Source organism: Cydia fagiglandana, chromosome Z (assembly GCF_963556715.1).
Source record: "Cydia fagiglandana chromosome Z, ilCydFagi1.1, whole genome shotgun sequence".
NCBI lineage: Eukaryota > Metazoa > Arthropoda > Insecta > Lepidoptera > Tortricidae > Cydia > Cydia fagiglandana.
In genome coordinates, this window is record NC_085959.1 from 334,254 (window position 1) to 360,608 (window position 26,355).

The 26,355-nt window shown below is 37.7% G+C and overlaps 1 protein-coding gene across 1 annotated transcript; it reads right to left on the bottom strand.

The window, feature by feature from the left end:
• Nucleotides 1-24,383: 24,383 nt before the first annotated feature.
• On the bottom strand, nt 24,384-25,644 carry LOC134679127 (uncharacterized). The gene has a single exon (XM_063537970.1). The coding sequence runs from the start codon at nt 25,642-25,644 to the stop codon at nt 24,406-24,408; it is 1,239 nt and encodes a 412-aa protein (XP_063394040.1). The 3' UTR covers nt 24,384-24,405.
• Nucleotides 25,645-26,355: the final 711 nt, after the last annotated feature.

The following is a 26,355-nucleotide window of genomic DNA, read 5'->3' on the forward strand; positions in this document are numbered from 1 at the left end:
CAACTGCCTCCTTAGCGTCGCCACGTAAACATTTGCGCAAACGGCCTATAGTCATATGCCTTATGGGAATATAGTTCAGAGCCGGAAACCGCTACCAACTTTTAGTATGTTGTTGGGCATGGCATTGGGTCTCCAAAACTGCCGGGAGACGGCGGCGCCGGCCATCTACTTCAGCGGAATGACGTCATCAAAATGACTCCCGCTTCGTTGCGAATATTGCATACTGCACCCAAACTATGCATAGCACATACACGTGTGGGGTATTAAATGAAAGCCAATTAAATAATCTATATTTTATTTATACAAAGTGTATCAAAATATGCAACAGTTTCAGAGAAATTTACAAAATAATAAAAATTACGTAAAAAAATATTCGATTATTTGGGTTTTACAACCAAACCAAAAGTCGGACGATAAAACAATGTACTACAACATTAAAGATGACGTCTCAAGCCATACACTGATATCAATAAAATCAAAATTGGACCAAATATGTGGAAATTATGCATCAAAATGTAGATATTTGCCCATACAAATGCATAAAAGTTAAAAAAATCCAAATTGGTCATTTTCAGGATAATCCGCATAAGCTTCTAGTATGTTATTAGCAATATAACCTGGATTCTAAAACTGCCGGGAGACCATCTTTATTGTCCCCCAGTCACGAATTATGACGTCATACAAATAATCACTGCCGAATTTCGTAAAATCTAAATTATAGCTATACTATGAGTCACACATACATGTGTGTTACATGTAATGAAAGGTTATTAAATTTAGTATGATTCACCTAAACATTATTTGTAAAAAAAATGTACGGTTTAAGAGCTAGAAACAAAGAAATACCACTTTTTATGGAAAAAGTAGATGTATATCAATTTTATAGCTAAACTAAAATCGTCAATAAAACGTTGCATATAACATTTAAAAAACCAGTTATTCAACTATACATCACAGTTTAAATTTTACATTTTCGATAAAAACTGTGGAAGTTGTGGAAAAAAAACTAAAGCGCGCCAACAATTCTACCTTAATGCGCTCATATTATGCAAAGAATAGTTCTAATTATCGAGTATTAAATGAATGAACATTACATAAAATACATGAAAACGACATTTATGAATGGAACCATAATTAAAAAAATAATAATTTACTTGATAAGTAAGCAAAATACTGTTTCTTTAAGTGCATAATCTCCTCCTTTCAAAGTCGGTTTAAATGTGGTTTTTGTGACCTGGGCTACAAAGACAAATAAATTGACACCTCATTTATCATAATCAGATCAGTTGTTTCATGTAAAAAATACATAATTACATACGTAGACAGCAGTTCCTGCTGTAGTCGCGGTAAATATTAATATGAAATAGACTCTTACGCTACATTATTAGAGAAATGTAAAGTTACATGCCAGTAAGTAGGTACATGCCTAATACAAAATGCCTTATCGAGGTAAATGCCATATCAGTTCACTTAATGCGATACATAATTACTTATATATTTAAGCCTCGATTAGCCTTATACATACATACATCACTGGCTCAGTGACCCAAAGCAAAGAGGATCTTGGCCTCTGACACAAAAGAGCGTCATTCTGCCCTATTCTGCGCCACTTCGCGCCAGTTGGGTATTCTTATAAAAGTGGAATCTTGAGTGGTGCAAGGGTTTCAAGGCTGAGCTGAGAAGGCTGGCAGAATTTTCCCTCTGTTCCTCCGAAATACAGGTCACCCCTCTGGTCCTTCGAAGCCTCCATAAGGCATCTTGCTAACTCATCGAGGCGACGCCCGCTAGGCCTGCTAACATCTACGGCCTGAGGGTTTCAACGTTTGATGCCAAGCCACGCCAGGCCATAATAGTAAAGGTCTAATTATTGAATTTTAATTTTTTGTCCGACTACGGCAGAATTTGCTATCTATGCGTGCATGTGTAGGTACCGTTTGCATGAAACTACTGAACTGATTTTGATAAATTAGGTGTCATTTTATTTGTCTTTGTAGCCCAGGTCACAAAAACCACATTTAAACCGACTTTGAAAGGAGGAGATTATGCACTTAAAGAAACAGTATTTTGCTTACTTATCAAGTAAATTTTTTTTTTTAATTATGGTTCCATTCGAAAATGTCGTTTTCATGTATTTTATGTAATGTTCATTCATTTAATACTCGATCAATAGAACTATTCTTTGCATAATATGAGCGCATTAAGGTAGAATTGTTGGCGCGCTTTAGTTTTTTTCCACAACTTCCACAGTTTTTATCGAAAATGTAAAATTTAAACTGTGATGTATAGTTGAATAACTGGTTTTTTAAATGTTATATGCAACGTTTTATTGACGATTTTAGTTTAGCTATAAAATTGATATACATCTACTTTTTCCATAAAAAGTGGTATTTCTTTGTTTCTAGCTCTTAAACCGTACATTTTTTTTACAAATAATGTTTAGGTGAATCATACTAAATTTAATAACCTTTCATTACATGTAACACACATGTATGTGTGACTCATAGTATAGCTATAATTTAGATTTTACGAAATTCGGCAGTGATTATTTGTATGACGTTATAATTCGTGACTGGGGGACAATAAAGATGGTCTCCCGGCAGTTTTAGAATCCAGGTCATATTGCTAATAACATACTAGAAGCTTATGCGGATTATCCTGAAAATGACCAATTTGGATTTTTTTAACTTTTATGCATTTGTATGGGCAAATATCTACATTTTGATGCATAATTTCCACATATTTGGTCCAATTTTGATTTTATTGATATCAGTGTATGGCTTGAGACGTCATCTTTAATGTTGTAGTACATTGCTTTATCGTCCGACTTTTGGTTTGGTTGTAAAACCCAAATAATCGAATATTTTTTTACATAATTTTTATTATTTTGTAAATTTCTCTGAAACTGTTGCATATTTTGATACACTTTGTATAAATAAAATATAGTTTATTTAATTAGCTTTCATTTAATACCCCACACGTGTATGTGCTATGCATAGTTTGGGTGCAGTATGCAATATTCGCAACGAAGCGGGAGTCATTTTGATGACGTCATTCCGCTGAAGTAGATGGCCGGCGCCGCCGTCTCCCGGCAGTTTTGGAGACCCAATGCCATGCCCAACAACATACTAAAAGTTGGTAGCGGTTTCCGGCTCTGAACTATCTCTGCGATCGTTTCCCATAAGGCATGGCACTACTACGTTTTCTGAGTCACTGAATTTGCAGCGCAATGTTGTGTCTTCATAAGCATCTTTAAATTGCAGCCATTCCATAGGGTCTCCAAAGTACAACGGCAAGTCCTTAGATGTTACCAACCTGGCTATTAGTTCTGGGCTTTGTGTTTTCGCAGTTGAGGCACTAATGGCACTTTGCAGAGCGTTAGCTAATTTTTCGATGTCGCTCGGATCACGCGAAGACTGCTGATGTGCTGTCCGAGCTGCTGGCTGCGGAGTTGGTTGAGCGGCGGGTTGCGGAGCCGGCTTAGTCGGTGGCTTATCGGTGCGGTCGGCGGTCAATTTATCAGCGTGAGGGTTGAACAACTTGGCGTGAACAGCGTTTAGTTCATCGGTGCGAAAGGCGAGTGGTACGCCAGCGGGACCGGCGTTGACGGCCGGGTAGTCGGCGCGAGCGGCGGCGGCGGCCGGATAGTCGGCGGCGGCGGGCGGGTGGTCGGCGTCAGCGGCCGGGTAGGCGGCGCACGGCGCGCCCGGCTTATCGGCGGTCGGCTCGCCGTTAACGTAGCTGGTGGTTTCGAGCTCTTGATGTGGTTTATGTTCTGTAACTTGATCACTGCGTACGATCCATTCTTCAACTTTTTTATAACTGGAGCTAGCAGAACGCTGAGATCTGTCACTTCTATTTGATTGCACTTCCAGAGCTGCGATCTCTAAAGCTAATTTTTTATCGATTAGTTCTTTGTCGATTCTAGCCTTACACTCCGCAGCCTCTAGTTCTAACTGCATTTTTCTAGCCATAAAAACCGACGAGGATACCGATTCATTACTGCGCGGAGGGTATGGCTTCACCAGCTCGTTCTTGGCTTCCACATTATTTTCAGATTGCTGCTCAGGTTTAGGGTGGGGTTGCTGAGCTGACGGTTCTCCATCATTCTCCACTAGATTGGAAGATGCTTCATTATTCATGCGTCGCGTTTGAATAACACTGCGCGGCGGTGTCTTGAACATCGTTCAACTAGTCCTGCTTACAGGTTCTGTTCCCGTGATCCGGTTCGAAGGACCAATTTGTCAATTGTAGGTATGGTGCGGGAAGAAGAAGACGGATTTTGAGTCGAATATTGCCAAAAATGCGCGCGAAAGGTATACGTGTGCGCTTCGTTAAGGTGCAATGGCGACTAGAGGTCAAACGGTGCACACATGCATACCACTTCCTTCACATTTCGCTTTATTATAAAAAAAACTGTTTCCTTAACTAGGTACATAGATGGCGTTACAGGTAAGTACACTAGGATATTTATATTATATTTTTACCTAATATATATGTGTGTATTTATTTATGCATTTATGAACTATTATTATCTATGACAGATTTTAAGTAGGTAAATGTTTTTGGGAAAGTTTTAGCGAGCATCATCCCACACAGGTACGTATGAGTTTCTATCGTTAACACTAACCTACTTCCAGATGACCTAGAAGGATGAAATTTGGAATCCAGCTCGGTTATTGTGTGTAACCGTAGGAAAAAATCTAAAAATAAAATAAAGTTTAAAAATAGGGGGGGTCCCCATACAAAAAAAAACATTTTTTATTGGGACTGATATAAGTACCTAAACCTAACCTACTTCCAGATGACCTAGAAGGATGAAATTTGGAATCCAGCTCGGTTATTGTGTTTAAGTGTAGGAAAAAATCTAAAAATAAAAAAAAGTTAAAAAATAGGGGGGGTCCTCATACAAAAAAATATTTTTTTATTGTAGCGTTGGAACCGTTACAAGCAGATATTTGAAACTAATACCCCAATATATGTATTATTATATTTGCTATATTAAAATAAAGTTTAGTCAAAAAATAAGTGGTGACCCCATACAAAAAACTTTTAATAGGTACGCTCTAAACAACCGGCCAACGGTGTGTCGTCGGCGGCGCGCGGTACCACATAATTATACAAAGAACAGAAGTAAAAACCATACAGCGGAAACACGAGAAAAAACATTAAATCTCAATACCTGCCTAGTTTTCTTTACAAAAAGTATTGATATCCCACCAAAAACATAAATGTAAAAAAGGAGAGCCAAGTTCAATACAAAAATTTTGCTTGGCTGTGGGGCTCGCCGCAAAAAGAATGGAGATCTAAATGAGTGCCACTGCCAAGTTCTATGCAAAATCCAAATATGTATTTATAGGAACAAAATAACATTATAAACAAGTATTAAACTCTATTTCTTTGCTTTATTGGATACCTATAACAATTGCTGTTATTTAAAAAAATGTGAGATCTTAAAGTAGGTTAGATTTGGCTTGGCCAGGTTTTATCAGAATTACAATATATATAAAATGATTGATATAATGAAAACTGGCCAAGTCAAATCTAACCTACTTTAAGATCTCACATTTTTTTAAATAACAGCAATAGTTATAGGTATCCAATAAAGCAAAGAAATAGAGTTTAATACTTGTTTATAATGTTATTTTGTTCCTATAAATACATATTTGGATTTTGCATAGAACTTGGCAGTGGCACTCATTTAGATCTCCATTCTTTTTGCGGCGAGCCCCACAGCCAAGCATAATTTTTGTATTGAACTTGGCTCTCCTTTTTTACATTTATGTTTTTGGTGGGATTTGTTTTATACTCTAGGGTCTTGATTGTTGTTCTTTTACACATAGGCACTTCATAAGACATTTAAAAGTTGTTATTCCTTATTTTAGCTTATATATTTACGTAATACTGATCTTTTAGAAAGAGAGATCAATTAAATACTACAGCTTTTGCTCTACGCTAGGACTGACATTTTGGCTGCAGTTTGTTTATTTATCTGTTCGTGACGTCACGTGACAGCTTGGAGCGTTTAGGCTCAAACTTTAAACACTAAACTAATTAAGCTCTATTTAGTATTTAAAATTAACGAATAAAAATTATAAATATATTTTTACATTTATTCATGTCTATCTATAAAATTTCATTACATTACATGTCTATCTATAAAATGAATACAGTTCTAAAAACTTGTCAACATGCCTATTATGCACTATCTTCGCATAGATATTTAGATTTTGCATTTAATCTGTCGTTTCGAAATTGAGATTAAGATATATTTTATTGTAAACCATACAGTCCATTCAATTTAGTATATCCAAAAACAATATTCAAGTTTACGTTTTATTTAGTGGTTGTTCCCATTAGATAAGTTGCTCGGTATCACCTATATATTCATGTCGTACAATATTGCAGGTCATTAAAAAATAACCCTGTACGTAGGCAGAATATGAGCAGTTGTCATAACAGTTTCGCCTCTGGCCTAGATACTCTTATTCTTAACCCTAGTGACAGACGTCAAAACCCGAAAACGGCGGACACATAGCGGATAAAATTTGTCTAGTTATGTACCTTAATGTATATGCAATACAAAAATATGTCAAAAAACTTTCTGCAACACATTAGTAGTAAACCTCCTCTACTATCAGCTGGCAGATTATTTTTCACATACTTTCTATTCAGTGAATATATATCAGGGGTCGGAAACCGGTATTTGGTCCATACAAAAATACCGGTATTGTAACGTTCTTTTCCGCTCTTTGGTTTATTATTTCATTTTTAATGGGACAATCTTATATTACAAAGTTGTTACCTAAATACATGATTCAGTCCTACGTAAAGAACGTGAAATAATTCAAAATATTGGGCTATTTCGGGGTTTTGAAAAAATACCGGTTCCGAGCCCTGATATATATACGTTTATTTACGGTCTAATGTGCCTAACTTCACTCCACTCCAAACGATGATGTCGCTTTCTAAGTATACTAAAAAAATTGAGCCAGAATTATATCGGAGGATTGTACAGCGCCTCTAGGAGTCACCTAAAGAATCAATATAAAAAGTCCGAGTAAACGGTAAATATATATAAAATGAAATGCTGTTGTTTGTCTGGCTAAAACTCGAAAACGGCTGAACCGATTTGGTTAATTTTGACATTGAATTATTTGTAGAAGTCCGGAGAAGGTTTCAACGGTAAGAAAATATTGAAAAATTCAGATAAAGATAGTAAAAACAAACAATTTTGTTTTCCCATATAAACTGCTCCTACCTGTCAAACATGATATCGGTCCTATAGGTACGATACACTGGAGTTCCGCAAATTGACGATTATATTAAGGTGGTTCTCCTTATCCGAATTTCATACAATTGTATTGACAGATTTTCTCTTAATAACTTCATTTCCCGCACTTTAAACCTTGATATTCAGGGAAATATGGACCGTTTGAATTGGCCACTGAAAAATAATGATCAGTTATTCAATAATCTATCTATACATATAATAAAGCTGAAGAGGGTCGAAAGTCTGTACATGGAAGATATTTGAAAAAAAATTGGCTGGGGGTACTTAGAATCGATAACAGAACACGTTCCAACAGTTTTTAGAATTTTTGTCTGTTTGTCTGTTTATTTGACCGCGCATCACGTGAAAACGGCTGAACGGATTTTGATGAAAACTTTACTAATCTATCGAGAAAATTCCCGGCCAGGTTATAGGCTATAAAAAATTAACCCCTAAAAAGGGGGGTAGCCACAATATTTGATTGACTTAAGTTTGCCCCTGAATCTTATGGCGGTACATAGGAAGGAGGGGCAAACTTTTTTCAAATATGTGCTACCACATAGAGTACCCTGGTAAAGTAACAGATGGCGCTGAATTCAATACGTTGTGACATGAATAAGCCAGCGAGGAAAGATTTTGTCAAATTACACACTTCGCCAATTCAATTCACTTGGTCAATTCCAAGCTCTGCTTTCTTGCATCTTTTCTGTATGAAAACAACCTCGCTGAGACCCTGTATGAAATCATGGATTCGCGCCTGGTTGGGACTAAAAGTAAAAATGTACAACTGTCTATCAAATTGCGTTTTATATATCGAAAAATTTTCGCGCTCGCTTCGCTCGCGTTTTCAATATCTTTCTCTGTTATGATAAAGGTGACATTCGGGTGACAACTGCAGCAGCATGACTCTGTTGCAACGTTACTGCTGCAGCACTGTCAATTTTCGTGATAAAATGATGTGACTGATTTCCATACTAAAAGTAAAAACGTACAGCTGTCTATCTAATTGCGTTTTTCATATCGAAAAATTTTCGCGCTCGCTTCGCTCGCGTTCTCAATAACTTTCTGCCATATGATAAAGGTCACATTCGGGTGGCGACTGCAGCAGCATTACTCTGTTGCAACGTTACTGCTGTGGTACTGTCAATTTTCGTGATAAAATGATGTGACTAATTTCCATACTAAAAGTACCTAAAATGTACGACTGTCTATCAAATTGCGTTTTTATATCGAAAAATTTTCGCGCTCGCTTCCCTCGCGTTTTCAATTACTTTCTAAGATATGATAAAGGTGACATTCAAGTGGCGACTGCAGCGGCATTACTCTGTTGCAACGTTACTGCTGCGGCACTGTCAATTTTCGTGATAAAATGATGAGACTGATTTCCATTCTCAGCTGTAATGCGGCAATGAACGTCACTCAATTTACCTACCAAAAAATTAAATGTAATCTTGATGACCCTAGGGAGAGGGGGCACCATGGTCTAATAGAAATGCTTAGGGCATCAAAATATCTTAATCTGGCACTGGTCGTTTGCGGACTCAAACGATTTGGGACTCGCATTTTATACGCATTACCATCCCTTCCCGAAAAAAATCGAATCATTCGCGAAAGTCTCGCAACGGGGTTATAAGCCATAGCTAGGTTACAAGGGGCACATGGTCTTCCTCAGGAGTCTGAAGACGACCATGGTGAGTGGCGCTCTAGCCAGGCAGGCCGCTTCGCTTTCACTCGCGCGCGTATACCTTACTGTATCGTCCGATATACACCTACTACTCTGTAGTTTAAATCACGTGTAAAATTTTAATAAGGGCAAAAAAAACTACTGATTTTGGAGTGTAGTTTTATTTAGTTTATTTAGTTTTATTTAGTGTAATTGTAAAATATTTTATCTGGACTACAGTCCTCTAGCATATCCATCTTTCGACTTTACTCCAAGTTCCGCCTCCAGGGGAGAGGGAGAGAAATTAGGATTAGAAATTAGCCGCTTACTGACACAGACCGAATTCCACGCGGGCGGAGCCGCGGGCACAGCTAGTGACAGATAAAAGTACACGAGTAGAAAAAATAAATGATTTCTTTATTCTGCCAAATACAGTCCACATTTGTTAATCTGCTACTTATAAACTAGGTTAATTGTACTTACATAGGTACACTAAAATTATACAGGTATTTTATTTAACCCTTTACCGCATACGAAGCCATTTATGGCGGATATAATATTCAACTCTATTGACAGCTATTAAAGTTCACATTTAAAACAAGTAAATTTCACAATTTATTTTTATGTGCAGTACGGGGTTAGTTTATATAATAAACAACTCCAGTATGTGGGTTTATTAGTGCGGACATCCAGTGTCTTTGCAAAAGACAGTCTGCTATGCTATCTTAATAATGTCTGCTATGTAAAATTAACTAATTGTTTCATAATTTGTGTTCTAAAAATTACGTCACACTGTATAACACTTTAAACTCTCGCGTTTTGTACACATATTCAATTACACAAACGGGTCTACCGCGATATAATTTCATTGTTTTTACCTTTAATTCCGACGTTTCAGCTGAGTTGCACCAGCTGTGGTCACGGAAAGACTGACGTCCCAACAAATGTCAACGGAGATATTAATAAAACAACACTAAACTACCCGAAATCTATCTATATATATAAATGCAAGTGTCCTGACTGATGACTGACTGACTGATTCGTCAACGTAGAGCCGAAACTACAAAAGCCAGATAGTTGAAATTAGCACACCAGATTGCATTTATAAAGTGTACAAGAGATAAACCCCCTAAGGGGGTTAAAAATGGGATGAAAGTTTGTATGGGGTTAAAGTTTTCTTTTAAGCTAGGAATTAGAAACTTCGTAAAAAAATATATTATTAAAATACAAGAAAACTCATTTCAGCGTTTTTGAAAATTCATCCCCTAAGGTGTTGAAAAAGGGGTTGAAAGTTTGTATGGATATCAAAAAAAATTTCAAGTGGTGGGCTTGAATCGTTGTATTTAAGGATATTATTAGAAGACAGGACAAGTAATTTCAGCGTTTTGTAAAATTCATCCCCTAACAGGGTTAAAAAGGGGTTGTAAATTTTAATCCATTACAAATGCTTTGAAACTTCGTAGAAAGGCATAATAGCCGATTAAAAAAAAAGTGATTGCAACGTTTTTGGAAATTCAACCCCTAAGGGGGTTAAAAAGGGGATGAAAGTTCGTCTTCGGGTGCAAATTTTATTTTAAGTTAGGAACTTGAAACTTTGTAAAAAAGTATCAAATTCAAATACAGGAAAACTAATTACAGCGTTTTAGAAAATTCACCCCCCAAGGTGGTGAAAAAGGGGTTGAAAGTTTGTATGGATGTCAAAAAAATTTTCGAGCGCGGGACTTGAATCTTTGTGTTTGGAGATATTATTAGAAGACAATAAAAGTAATTTCAGCGTTTTGTAAAATTCATCCCCTAACCGGGTTAAAAAGGGGATGAAAGTTTGTATGGAGTTAAAGTTTTCTTTTGAGCTACGAATTTGAAACTTCGTTAAAAGATATATTATTAAAATACAAGAAAAAAATTTCAGCGTTTTTGAAAATTCAACCCCTAAGGTGGTGAAAAAAGTGTAGAAAGTTTGTATGATTATCAAACATTTTTCGAGTGTGGGACTTGAATCTTTGTATTTAGGGATATTATTAGAAGACAGGAAAAGTAATTTCAGCGTTTTGTAAAATTCATCCCCTAATAGGGTTAAAAAGGGGTTGAAAGTTTGAATCCATTACAAATGCTTTGAAAATTCTTAGAAATACATAATATCCGATTACAAAAAAAAGTAATTGCAACGATTTTGGAAATTCAATTCCTAAGGGGTAGACTCCTTAGGAATGAAAATTCGTCTTGGGGTGTAAGGTGTAAATTTAATTTTAAGCTAGGAACTTTAACTTTTTGGAAAAAAAGCTAATAAATTAAAAAACATGAAAACTAATTCAAGCATTTTTGAAAATCATCCCCCAAGGTGGTGAGAAAGGGGTTAAAAGTTTGTATGGAGATCAGATATTTTGTGAGTGCGGAATGCGGAACTTGAATCTTTGTATAAGGGCATAGGTACCTATTACGAGAATACAAGAAAAGTAATTTCAGCAACCAACATCAAAATCCACTTCTTGCTAAAAAAGAAAAGTACTTAATTTCAACATTGGTTGGATATGAAAATTATAGGTACTAACGATGTAAAATAATGAAGATAAGATTCCACGCGGACGAAGTCGCGGGCAACAGCTATTAGTTTATAAAAATGTTCGGGGTAGACAAAGAAATTGCAGCTACCCGTTAAAGTTTAATGTTTATTGTCCAAGGCACGACACGCAACACTCACAGTATCCGTACACTGGTCCGAAGATATATCTGCTGGTTTCATTTTTATAAACTAATTTCGGGTAGTTTAGTGTTGTTTTATTAATATCTCCGTTGACATTTGTTGGGACGTCAGTCTTTCCGTGACCACAGCTGGTGCAACTCAGCTGAAACGTCGGAATTAAAGGTCATCATCATCATCATCATCTCAGCCATAAGACGTCCACTGCTGAACATAGGCCTCCCCCTTGGACCTCCATACGTGCCGGTTGGAAGCGACCCGCATCCAGCGTCTTCCGGCGACCTTAACAAGATCGTCTGTCCATCTTGTGGGAATTAAAGGTAAAACAATGAAATTATATCGACGACCGGTCTGGCCTAGTGGGTAGTGACACTGCCTGCGAAGCCGACGGTCCTGGGTTCGAATCCCAGTAAGGGCATTTATTTGTATGATGATACAGATATTTGTTCCTGAGTCATGGGTGTTTTCTATGTATTTAAGTATTTGTATATTATATATATCGTTGTCTGAGTACCCACAACACAAGCCTTCTTGAGCTTACTGTGGGACTTAGTCAATCTGTGTAAGAATGTCCTATAATATTTATTTATTTATTATTATTATTTATTATATCGCGGTAGACCCGTTTGTGTAATTGAATATACCTCACACTGTAAAATCAATTTTCAGATAGTTGCTCTATCTTGTAATCTTGTTGCTAATTTGTACGAATTTGATTTTATAACGTGACAAATTGTTAAAAACGATGGGTTATATGAGTAGTGGCTCTGTGAGCTGTAGACCTCGCGTTAAGCTTTGAAAATGTAAAAGTGTAATAGTTATCCCATCAAAAACATAAATGTGAAATGAGAGCCAAGTTCAATATTAAGAATAGGTACAGTCAGCCAAGAAAGTCGTCTACCACTTTTCGACTCTATCATCTGATTGATAGAGTCGAAAAGTGGTAGACCAATTTTTTGCCTGACCGTACCTGATGAGTTGTTGTTGGCTTCGCCGGAAAAATAATTGGAATCTATATAAGGGCCCCCCCACATCTGGCGTCTTTCGAGCGTCGGCGTCTACAATTCTATGACCGACGTCGACGCAGTGTCGACGCAACTGCGCAGCGACGTCATTTTCCATAGCGCTGGACCGACGCCGACAGACGCCGACGCTCGAAAGACGCCAGATGTGGGGGGGGGCCTTATGTATAGGAGGCACCCAAAAATGTTTTAATAAATAAATATTATAGGACATTCTTACACAGATTGACTAAGTCCCACAGTAAGCTCAAGAAGGCTTGTGTTGTGAGTACTCAGACAACGATATATATAATATACAAATACTTAAATACATAGAAAACAACCATGACTCAGGAACAAATATCTGTATCATCTGCAGTAAGACAATTTTATCTTGCCGATTACGTATAATTTAACACACTTATCAAACAAAAGTTACACACTGTATATAAAATTTTATTTCCACAAATTCAACTAAACGCTATTTCGATCGATTTAAACTATTGACTGCGTTCCGCATAAGTGGAAAATAAGATAGGTTAAAAACAGGAAGACGGTAGAAAATTTAGCTGAAAGGAAAAAAAATGTTTTATGAGTATAATGGACGATGATCTGTATGAATGGATGATGATAAGTTGACGAATGATACCTACATTTTAAACCGCTTGTTTCTTGAATTTTGAGGAATTGTAGAAAGAAGAAGAAGAGGAATGCGGATTACAGTTATTAACAAATGGCGAAAACCAAATATGGCTTAAAAATACTAAGCAAATAATTAGGTGGTTATAAAAATTAGAATTGAAAAAAAAAAACTAACACTAAAATCTACAAATATTTCCGTCTTGAATTACAGGGGGGGGGGGGGAAAGGTAAATGGGACAAATGTGGGGGCACACGCAAGGGTGCGGTAGCCGGTAGGAAACTTTACTTGTTCAGCAGAGATGGCGCACGAGATGGTGCATTCAAGCAGGCCGACGAGGTAAGCCACTCGCTTCCTGGCGAGCGCGTATGGCAGCAGAGCGGGCGATACCGATGAGGTTCCTTCACTCCACCACTGCTTAGCGCTGACCTATGCACGGCCTTGGTGGCCAGCAGTTTACGAGGAGCCTCTCCTTTCCGGACGCCGATTCATGCACGGCTTAGGTGGCCGGCTGTCTACGAGGAGCCTTTCCTTTTGTCGATTAACGCACACATTCAACACCTCGAATTAATTATTAAACTGGTCGAACGTTGTAAAAATCTAGTTAGAAGAAAAAAAACCCGATCGCCAACGACTTTTTGACACCGAATCCACAAATCATCTGCCAAAAAACACATTCAAAGTTTTCTTTTTCGAACATTCCATCAAAATTTGAATTCAAAATAATCGCAAATATGCGTTTTATTTTTTCACAAACAGCCAGTAGCGTTTCGCTACAGCATCTCCCTACCAAACAAATAAATAACAAGACAAGAAAATTAATCCCAAAAAAAAAAAAAAAAATGAGAGGGGCTGTATCAGGGACACAGCCGCTATGGCTGACGTGAAACGTGGTGTGGACCGCCAATGCGAAGGCCGAAGGCCCGAAGCGTCCAGGATTTAAGTACTTTAACACATGTAGAACTGTCTAAATGCCAAGGCCGAAGGCCGAGCTCCGCGTAGGGCCGAAGGCCCGAAGTGTCCAGAATGTTAGTGCTTTAACACAGAACAATAGTAAAAGTATCTAAATGCGAAGGCCGAAGGCCGAGCTCTGCGTAGGGCCGAAGGCCTGAAGCGTCCAGGTTTTAAGTACTATAACACAAAACAATAGTACAAGTGTCTAAATGCGAAGGCCGAAGGCCGAGCTCCGCGTAGGACCGAAATGTCCAAGATGTCAGTGCTTTAGCACAGAAAAATAGAAAAAGTGTCTAAATGCGAAGGCCGAAGGCCGAGCTCCGCGTAGGGCCGAAGGCCCGAAGCGTCCAGGACATCAATGGCTTAGCACAGAACAATAATACAAGTGTCTATATGCGAAGGCCGAAGGCCGAGCTCCGCGTAGGGCCGAAGGCCCGAAGCGTCCAGGACATCAGTGTTTTAGCACAGAACAATAATACAAGTGTCTAAATGCGAAGGCCGAAGGCCCGAAGCGTCCAGGATGTTAGTGCTTTAACACAGAACAATAGTACAAGTGACTAAATGCGAAGGCTGAAGGCCGAGCTCCACGTAGGGCCGAAGGCCCGAAGCGTCCAGGATTTAAGTGCTATAACACAGAACAATAGTACAAGTGTTTAAATGCGAAGGCCGAAGGCCGAGCTCCGCATAGCGCCGAAGGCCCGAAGCGTCCAAGATGTCAGTGCTTAACCACATAACAATTTTTTCATTGTGACATAGGGAATTAATAATAATTTTAATGCTGACATACCTTAATTATTATTATTTTATTTACTTTTTACTTATTGACATTTTTTCTTACTTAAAAAATTTTTTTTTTCTCTTGTTATTCCGACATGTAATTGATTTTTAATTATATTATTTTATTAATTTTACTTTGTACTTGTTGACATTTTTTTTTATTAATTCATGTTTATTTAATTTCGGAGATATTTACTTTAATTTATTTGACTTTTTATTTTTATTTGATAATGTATTATTAATTATTTTTAAATTGGTGGCTATGATGTTTGTTTTGTAATATATTTTGTATGCATGTGCCTAGATTTAAGATTTTCAAACACAATGTAATATTGTTATTGAATAAATGATGGTGATGATGATGATGATGAATAATACAAGTGTCTAATTGCGAAGGCCGAGCTCCGCGTAGGGCCGAAGGCCCGAAGCGTCCAGGATTTATGCTTTAACATAGAACAGGATTTAAGTGCTATAACACAGAACATAGTCATATGCCTTATGGGAATATAGTTCAGAGCCGGAAACCGCTACCAACTTTTAGTATGTTGTTGGGCATGGCATTGGGTCTCCAAAACTGCCGGGAGACAGCGGCGCCGGCCATCTACTTCAGCGGAATGACGTCATCAAAATGACTCCCGTTTCGTTGCGAATATTGCATATTGTACCCAAACTATGCATGGCACATAATTGTGTGGGGTATTGAATGAAAGCCAGTTAAATATGCTATATTTCATTTATACAGTGTGTACCAAAATATACAGCCGTTTAAGAGCCATTTGCAAAAGAATCAAAATGATGTAAAAATATATTCAATTATTTTGGTTTTACAACCAAACCAAAAATCGGACGATAAAGCAATGTACTACAAAATTAAAGACGACATCTGACGCCATACGTTGATATCAATCAAGTCAAAATTGGGCCAAATATGTGGAAATTATGCATCAAAATGTAGATATTTGCCCATACAAATGCATAAAAGTTAAAAAAATCCAAATTGGTCATTTTCAGGATAATCCGCATAAGCTTCTAGTATGTTATTAGCAATATGACCTGGATTCTAAAACTGTCGGGAAACCATCTCTGTTGTTCCTCAGTTACAAATAATGACGTCATACAAATAATCACTGCCGAATTTCGTAAAATGTAAATTATAGCTATACCACGAGTCTCACATACACATGAGTTACATGTAATGAAAGGTTATTAAATTTAGTATGATTCACTTTAACATTTTTTGTAAAAAAAAATTACAGTTTAAGAGCTAGAAACAAAGAAATACCACTTTTTATGGAAAAAGTAGATGTATATCAATTTTATAGCTAAACTAAAATCGTCAATAAAACGTTGCATATAACATTTAAAAAACCAGTTATTCAACTATACATCACAGTTTAAATTTTACATTTCTGATAAAAACTGTGGAAGTTGTGGAAAAAAAACTAAAGCGCCCCAACAATTCTACCTTAATGCACTCATATTATGCAAAGAATAGTTCTATTTATCGAGTATTAAATGAATGAACATTACATAAAATACATGAAAACGACATTTTCGAATGGAACCATAATTAAAAAAATAATAATTTACTTGATAAGTAAGCAAAATACTGTTTCTTTAAGTACATAATCTCCTCCTTTCAAAGTCGGTTAAAATGTGGTTTTTGTGACCTTGGCTACAAAGACAAATAAATTGACACCTCATTTATCAAAATCAGTTCAGTTGTTTCATGTAAAAAATACATAATTACATACGTAGATAGCAGTTCCTGCTGTAGTCGCGGTAAATATTAATATGAAATTGACTGTTATTGTCATGGCCTAACGCTACATTATTAGAAAAATGTAAAGTTACATGTCAGTAAGTAGGTACATGCCTAATACAAAATGCCTTATCGAGGTAAATGCCATATCAGTTCACTTAATGCGATACATAATTATATATTTAAGCCTCGATTAGCCTTATACATACATACATCACTGGCTTAGTGACCCAAAGCAAAGAGGATCTTGGCCTCTGACACAAAAGAGCGTCACTCTGCCCTATTCTGCGCCACTTCGCACCAGTTGGGTATTCTTATAAAAGTGGAATCTTGAGTGGTGCAAGGGTTTCAAGGCTGAGCTGAGAAGGCTGGCAGAATTTTCCCTCTGATCCTCCGAAATACAGGTCACCGCTCTGGTCATTCGAAGCCTCCATAAGGCATCTTGCTAACTCATCGAGGCGACGCCCGCTAGGCCTCCTAACATCTACGGCCTGAGGGTTTCAACGTTTGATGCCAAGCCACGCCAGGCCATAATAGTAAAGGTCTAATTATTGAATTTTAATTTTTTGTCCGACTACGGCAGAATTGGCTATCTATGCGTGCATGTGTAGGTACCGTTTGCATGAAACTACTGAACTGATTTTGATAAATTAGGTGTCAATTTATTTGTCTTTGTAGCCCAGGTCACAAAAGCTACATTTTAACCGACTTTGAAAGGAGGAGATTAGGTACTTAAAGAAACAGTATTTTGCTTACTTACCAAGTAAATTATTTTTTTTTAAATTATGGTTCCATTCGAAAATGTCGTTTTCATGTATTTTATGTAATGTTCATTCATTTAATACTCGATAAATAGAACTATTCTTTGCATAATATGAGCGCATTAAGGTAGAATTGTTGGGGCGCTTTAGTTTTTTTTCCACAACTTCCACAGTTTTTATCAGAAATGTAAAATTTAAACTGTGATGTATAGTTGAATAACTGGTTTTTTAAATGTTATATGCAACGTTTTATTGACGATTTTAGTTTAGCTATAAAATTGATATACATCTACTTTTTCCATAAAAAGTGGTATTTCTTTGTTTCTAGCTCTTAAACCATAATTTTTTTTTACAAACAATGTTAAGGTGAATCATACTAAATTTAATAACCTTTCATTACATGTAACTCACGTGTATGTGAAACTCGTGGTATAGCTATAATTTACATTTTACGAAATTCGGCAGTGATTATTTGTATGACGTCATTATTTGTAACTGAGGAACAACAGAGATGGTCTCCCGACAGTTTTAGAATCCAGGTCATATTGCTAATAACATACTAGAAGCTTATGCGGATTATCCTGAAAATAACCAATTTGGATTTTTTAAACTTTTATGCATTTGTATGGGCAAATATCTACATTTTGATGCATAACTTCCAGATATTTGGTCCAATTTTGATTCTATTGATATCAGTGTATGGCTTGAGACGTCATCTTTAATGTTGTAGTACATTGCTTTATCGTCCGACTTTTGGTTTGGTTGTAAAACCCAAATAATCGAATATTTTTTTACGTAATTTTTATTATTTTGTAAATTTCTCTTAAACTGTTGCATATTTTGATACACTTTGTATAAATAAAATATAGTTTATTTAATTGGCTTTCATTTCATACCCCACACGTGTATGTGCTATGCATAGTTTGGGTGCAGTATGCAATATTCGCAACGAAGCGGGAGTCATTTTGATGACGTCATTCCGCTGAAGTAGATGGCCGGCGCCGCCGTCTTCCGGCAGTTTTGGAGACCCAATGCCATGCCCAACAACATACTAAAAGTTAGTAGGGGTTTCCGGCTCTGAACTATCTCTGCGATCGTTTCCCATAAGGCATGGCACTAACAATAGTACAAGTGTCTAAATGCGAAAGCCAAAGGTCGAGCTCCGCGTAGGGCCGAAGGCCCGAAGCGTCCAAGATGTCAGTGCTTAATAAACACAAGAATAATACAAGTGCCTAAATGCGAAGGCCGAAGGCCGAGCTCCGCGTAGGGCCGAAGGCCCGAAGCGTCCAGGATTTGTGCTTTAACATAGAACAATAGTACAAGTGTCTAAATGCGAAGGCCGAAGGCCGAGCTCCGCGTAGGACCGAAGGCCCGAAGTGTCCAGGACATCAGTGCATTAGCACAGAAAAATAGTACAAGTGTCTAAATGCGAAGGCCGAGGTCCGCGTAGGGCCGAAGGCCCGAAGCGTCCAGAATGTTAGTGCTTTCACACAGAACAATAGTACAAGTGTCTAAATGCGAAGGCCGAAGGCCGAGCTCTGCGTAGGGCCAAAGGCCCGAAGCGTCCAGGATTTAAGTGCTATACAGAACAAAAGTACAAGTGTCTAAATGCGAAGGCCGAAGGCCGAGCTCCGCTTAGGCCCAAAGGCCCGAAGCGTCCAGGATGTTAGTGCTTTAACACAGAATAATAGTACAAGTGTCTAAATGCGAAGGCTGAAGACTCGGAGCGTCCAGGATTTAAGTGCTTTAACACAGAACAGTAGTACAAGTGTCTAAATGCGAAGGCCGAAGGCCCAAAGCATCCAGGATGTTAGTGCTTTAGCACAGAGCAGTAGTACAATAAGTTTATAAATGCGAAAGCCGAAGGCCGAGCTCCGCGTAAGGCCGAAGGCCCGAAGCGTCCAGGATGTTAGTGCTTTAGCACAGAGCAATAGTACAAGGGTCTAAGTGCGAAGGCCGAAGGCCGAGCTCCGCGTAGGGCCGAAGGCCCTAAGCGTCCAAGCCATCCGTGGCTTAGCACAGAACAATAACACAAGTGTCTATATGCGAAGGCCGAAGGCCGAGCTCCGCGTAGGGCTGAAGGCCCGAAGCGTCCAGGATGTTAGTGCTTCAACACAGAACGTACAAGTGTCTAAATGCGAAGGCCGAAGCCGAACTCCGCGTAGGGCTGAAGGACCGAAGCGTCCAGTATTTAAGGGCTTTAACACAGAACATTTATACAAGTGTCCAAATGCGAAGGCCGAAGGCCGAGCTCCGCGTAGGGCCAATGGCCCGAAGCGTCCATGACATTAGTGCTTTAGCAGAGAACAATAGTAGAAGTGTCTAAATGCGAAGGCTGAGCTCCGCGTAGGGCCAAAGGCCCGATGCGTCCAGGATGTTAGTGCTTTAATACAGAACAATAGTATAAACGTCTAAGTGCGAAGGCCGAAGGCCAAGCACCGCGTAGGGCCGAAGGCCCGAAGCGTACAGGATGTCAGTGGTTAAACAAATAAACACAGAACTGACAGACTGGACGCTTCGGGCCTTCGGCCCAACGCGGAGCTCGGCCTTCGGCCTTCGCATTTAGACACTTGTAATATTGTTCTGTGTTAAAGCACTGACATCCTGGACGCTTCTTGCCTTCGGCCTTACGTAGAGCGCAGCCTTCGACCTTCACATTTAGTTAGACTCTTGTACTATTGCTGTATTATAATAATTTTGAGTAATATCTAAATTTTATCTGTAAAGATTATTTGGGGTCATAATGATTCACTGTATCTAGATGAACTTGAATACAGCATTTGATGGGTAATTTTAAAATAATTAATAACAGCGTCACACCTATTTAAATAATAAAATGATCAATTCATTTTAGAGTAATGAATGTAACGATTAGGTACAATTTTTTTGTAAAAAACACACCAAAATTACGAGAACAGATATTTTATACGGTTAATACACGTTTTATAGCAAACTCGTTCGTGTTTTTCCTGTAGCCATCGCATTTAAGGGAATCTAAAAGCAACTTTTTACGCAGCACCTTTACAGGCAGAATATTTCATTCAGTACTTGAGACTCAAATGAGAAAAACGGGATATACCGGGTGGGGCCTGTAACATGAGCAAATAATTAAAACATAGATTGTACTCCTCAAACGGTGATACTTTTGTTCAACAACTTTTAAAAATTATAAAGTATTTAGACTTTTCATACAAAATAAATATTATCTTCAATGGACGCCATCGCCACGTCATATGATTGTGATTGACGTTGCTTGTCAAGCCTTAAACATAACAAAATTCGCAATCCATTGCGTCTTTGAATAACCTTTAAAGTGTATTAAAAATCAAACTACAAGTTATTTTCAAAAGTAGCTGAACTAATGTTGATCAGTCTAGACACGCGGCAGCGTGTCAAGCCAAGTTCAAGCAAAGGATCTGGCTAGCCAGCGCCAAGTGTAATATTACACGAACCACTTGGTGCCACTTTTGACCCTTCTATAACTCAAAACATCTTTAACGTAAACACATAAAACTACGTGTTTTTAATTATATCCATAAGGACATCTAGAAGCCCAAATTTCATGAAGCTAGCTCAAACGGTTATAAAGATGTGAAGGTCAAAAAGTCGTAAATTTTAAGACTGACTGACAGACTTATAGTACCTAAACCTAACCTACTTCCAGATGACCTAGAAGGATGAAATTTGGAATCCAGCTCAGTTATTGTGTGAAAGCGTAGGAAAAAATCTAAAAATAAAAAAAAGTTATTAAATAGGGGGGGTCCCCATACAAAAAAAAAACATTTTTTATTGTGACTGACATATAAGTACCTAAATCTAACCTACTTCCAGATGACCTAGAAGGATGAAATTTGGAATCCAGCTCGGTAATTGTGTGTAAGCGTAGGAAAAAATCTAAAAATAAAAAAAGTTATAAAATAGGGGGGGTCCCCATACAAAAAACCTGTAATACGCGCTAAACAACCGGCCAACGGTGTGTCGTTGGCGGCGCGCGGCACCACATAATTAATACAAAGAACAGAAGTAAAAAACATGCAGCGGAAACACAAGAAAAAACATTAAATCTCAATACCTGCCTAGTTTTCTTTACAAAAAGTATTGATATCCCATCAAAAACATAAATGTAAAAAAGGAGAGCCAAGTTCAATACAAATATTATGCTTGCCTGTGGGGTTCGCCGCAAAAAGAATGGAGATCTAAATGTGTGCCAAGTTCTGTGCAAAATCCAAATATGTATTTATAGGAACAAAATAACTTTATAAACAAGTATTAAACTCTATTTCTTTGCTTTATTGTGTACCTATAACAATTGCTGTTATTTAAAAAACATGTGTGGTCTTAAAGTAGGTTAGATTTGGCTTGGCCAGTTTTTATCAGAATTACAAAATATATATGTTGAATAACTTTATAAAATGACTGATTTAATGAAAACTGGCCAAGACAAATCTAACCTGCTTTAAGATCTCGCATTTTTTTTAAATAACAGCAATTGTTATAGGTATCCAATAAAGCAAAGAAATAGAGTTTAATACTTGTTTATAATGTTATTTTGTTCCTATAAATACATATTTGGATTTTGCACAGAACTTGGCACTCATTTAGATCTCCATTCTTTTTGCGGCGAACCCCACAGGCAAGCATAATTTTTGTATTGAACTTGGCTCTCCTTTTTTACATTTATGTTTTTGATGGGTATGAGGAGTACAGCCTACAGTTAAATTTTTTGCTCATGTTATAGGCCACACCCGGTATATGAACCACAGTCGTTACCTTTTATAGTACCTATTGTCCACAGAATTGACCTTTTCTAAATTATGTTTTACCCATTACATTAGAAAGTACCTAACTAAGATTACTATATACTTACTAGCATTAGGAACTCGGGATTGTCAAGCAGCCGTCATACGTTATATGTCTATCAAAGTAACTCGCGCCGCCGCGCCGCCATAGATGCTAATGCATTATTTGAGGAGATGAGCATGTATTACTATGGTGAATGTTGTATTAAAAGAACCATTATTGCTTTATCTTACTATTTCAGGTATATTTTGTAAGTTTTGCGCCCTTTTTTTCGCACACGGTGGCCTCAAACTAGAGCAGTGATAAAAATTCTGTAAAAACTGTCACATTTTTATTTTTTAACAGCTTATTATAATTCCACGTTCTTTATTTTTCTCATATTTCATTAAAATAAAGTAAGATCTATCAAATGACATGAATTTTACCGAAATCGGTTAATGGGCTGATGAGTCATTACTAAATGGACACTGAAAATAGGGGTCATTTTTGCTCCGAATACGTCGTGTCTAGCTCAGAATCAGCGCCATCTGTGTCAGCGGCACGAGCTATTCCGAGTAAGGCTACTTTCTTCTATATATCTATATCAAAACTATGTTTGTAGGTATTATAGTTTCGGAGATATAAGCCGCCGCGCCATAACACTTTTTCGTTACATCGGTTTTTGATCCATGCCCCTCTACGGGTTTTTAAAGACGTTTACCTACGATTCACGTCAAAAGTGGCAACACTCTAGTGTCGTCCCTTTCTAACCAATTCATATAAGAAAACGGGACGAGACTACAGTATTGCCACTTTTTAATTTCTACTCTTTTTGCCAAGCTGTAAACTGCATTTTAGACTTATGTTCACGAATTTTCGCGTAATATTATTAGCTAGTTTTACAGTGCACAACGTTGTATGGGGATCTTGCACTTTGAGACTATGCGCTGAAACTTGGCACAGTTGATTATTAGCTGGTCTTGAGCAGATACACACCGATATACAGACCGGTAGACATCGAGAACCACGTCTCATTTAGTGGGGGGAGGGGGGAAGTTCGACGCCGCCGCGCTTCACTTGGAGCAACATTTGTCTAAAACTACACATATTAGGGCATGTGATATATCATTTTCGGATAAATTAAGGATGAGAAATCTAGTTTTGGGACTAGAACAATGCACTTTCTAACAAAAAAAAAGCGTAAAGTAGAAAAGACTAAAAAACGTATTTGTGATTTTTTCATAATTACCAATTTTTTTTAAAGTGTAGCAGGAATCTGAAAAAAATAAATACAGTTGTAAAGCTACACTTATTACGTTTAAGAAAATATATAATTTATTATACAAAACTTTTGATAAATGGGAGATAAAAAATAATATTAAGCGTGGGTCAGAGTGATCTCAATACAAAATACTTTGGCAGCGGGGTTTGGTATTCGTACTAAGGTGTTGGGATTACGATAAATAAAAGTTGACGTCTAAGTCCGAACTCGTCAAGTTATCTTGTACTTTTATTACGGGTCGAGCTTGATGTTATATCGCTCCATATACTTGTTAAGTTAGTTTAGTTTTCTTAGTAGTGTTAATATAGAACATTTATTTTTTCCGGCGTCTAAGCTTTTATTTATCGTAATCCCAACACCTTGGTACGAATACCAAACCCCGCTGCCAAATTGGTGACCCCGACGTGATCGCTATAAACGGCAGTATTAGATAAGATAAGATAAGATAAAATTTATTTCATTGAAAAATATCCAAATATTAAAACAATCATAATACGCTTAAATAGTTACTTAAATATTATAAATGTACAATCACAGTGGTTTAGAAAAGTAAACATAAAATAAAAGTTCTTGTAAGCAAAAATTGTAACTGGCTCTAACATTATGTAACATCAATACCTAAGTAACTTAATACTTGTATCTTAGGTATTTCGTGTTATTAGGTCAATGTAGTCTAAGTTAGGTGCTTATTGTGCTTAAACAATAAATATGATATTAGTACAAGAAACATAGGTAAATAACAGTGAATTAAAACGTTTCAACTTTGACAATATAAATAACAAAATAGGTAGTTTTTTAGAGATACGTAGTGAGGCGTTTTAGGGGCCCTCATAGTCTATGTTATTTAAATGTCTTATTTGGGCACTTTTTTTCGCTGGGCACTGCTCATCTCCGGTTTTGTGGTCTGATGGTTTTTTGAAACGCATACACGTAGCGCAATTCGGATGTTCAGACAGTTTGGTGCATTCTTTGATGGTGTGTCCTGATAATCCGCAGTGGCTGCATGTGGATTCAGCTTCCCTGCAGTACTTGGCAGAGTGTCCGTAGAGCTGGCATTTGTAACATCTAGTCAAGAGAGTGTAATCTCGTGCAGGGCAGGAAGTCCAGTTGATGAATACGCGCTGTTGTTGAATGAGTGTCCGTCTTACTTCGGCTGAGCACTCTAATATATAATTGCATGTGGCTAGGTCCTTTTTGCCAGATTTATGGCTTAGCTTGATCGAGCTCATAAAAGTTTCTCTAGAAATATTTGGATGCTGATCTACAATATTTTGTTCATAAATGCAATCAAATACCTCGTTTTCTGTGATATTCGAGGGAACGCTTAACAAGATAATTTTGGGTCTCCTTTTGGTAGTTTCTTCCAATTTCAATCCCGATTTTTGAAGCTGCTGGGATGCTTTTAACTTTTCTAGGTCGTCTTTGCGGTCGGTATTTATAATAACGCCTCCGTTTTTCGTTTTTCTCATTCCGCGAACATGTAGTTTAAGGGCTTCGGGTTTTATCAGGTCCTGTACAAGTTTTTTGGTGTCCTCGCTAGACTTGTCCTTCTCCGTAGGGTAAATTACAATAGAGTTGGTCTTGATAGGTACTACAGATGAGTTGTTACCTGTTCTCACTTTGTCGGCGAAAGATACTTTTGTCTCTATTTTAGGGGCAACTTGTAGACTGAGCTGCAGCTCCTTGATTTGTTCTCGAATGTTGTTCTGCTCGGACAAAGCTTTAAGATGGGCATTGTTGACTAAAATTTGCTGCTTGACTGCCTGGTACTGCACGGCGGGCTGGGACACTCCACCTGCCACATTCCTGCTTATTTTATTTATTCTTAGCTTCTGGTCCGCATTTAGTTTTCCTTCATTGGCAATGGTGCATATTTCGTTCAAACATTGTTCTATCGAGGATAGCCAACCTTGGATTTCACTGGTCGATACCACATCAACCGACGCGGGCTGCGCTGTAGGTGCTGGAGAAGGCATAATCGGGTCCGTTTTCGTAGGTCTTCCTTCGGGAGGAGGGGTCCTTACAGTCCTAGAACTTCTATTAAATGCGTCTGCCATGTTTGCGTAATTTTGTCCCCATTACACACTTTGATTTGCAAAACGTGTACAATTCACAGTTATTGAAAAGTGCTGATGTTGGTTTGACACAGTTACACAATATTTGTTATTTAAAATAAATTCAGAATTTTAGAAGAAGTGTACAGGCCACGGTGAGTGCACCGTGGTCTTCTTCAAACTCCTGAGGAAGACCACGTGCCCCTTGTAACCTCAATGCGTTGCGAGACTTTCGCGGATGATTCGATTATTTCGGGAAGGCATGGTAATGCGTATAAAATGCGTGTCCCAAATCGTTTGACTCCGCAAACGACCAGTGCCGGATTAAATTTTAATGCCCTACTAAGCATTTCTAGGTCATGGTGCCCCCTCTCCTAGGGTCATCAAGATTACATTGATTTTTTTTTAATTGAGTGACGTTCATTGCCGCAATACAGCTGAGAATGGAAATCAGTCATATCATTTCATGAATAAAATTGACAGTGCCGCAGCAGTAACGTTGCAACAGATTACCTAATGCTACTGCAGTCACCACCCAAATGTCACCTTTATCATATCATTATAAAATGTTATTGAAAATGCGAGCGAAGCGAGCGCGAAAATTTTTCAATATTTAAACGCAATTTGTAAGGCAGTTGTACATTTTTAGGGTTCCGTACCCAAAGGGTAAAACGAGACCCTATTACTAAGACTCTGCTGTCCATCCGTCTGTCA

Coding starts and splice junctions, on each gene's coding strand:
- LOC134679127 (XM_063537970.1), bottom strand. CDS start 25,644: ATGGCAGACGCATTTAATAGAAGTTCTAGGACTGTAAGGACCCCTCCT.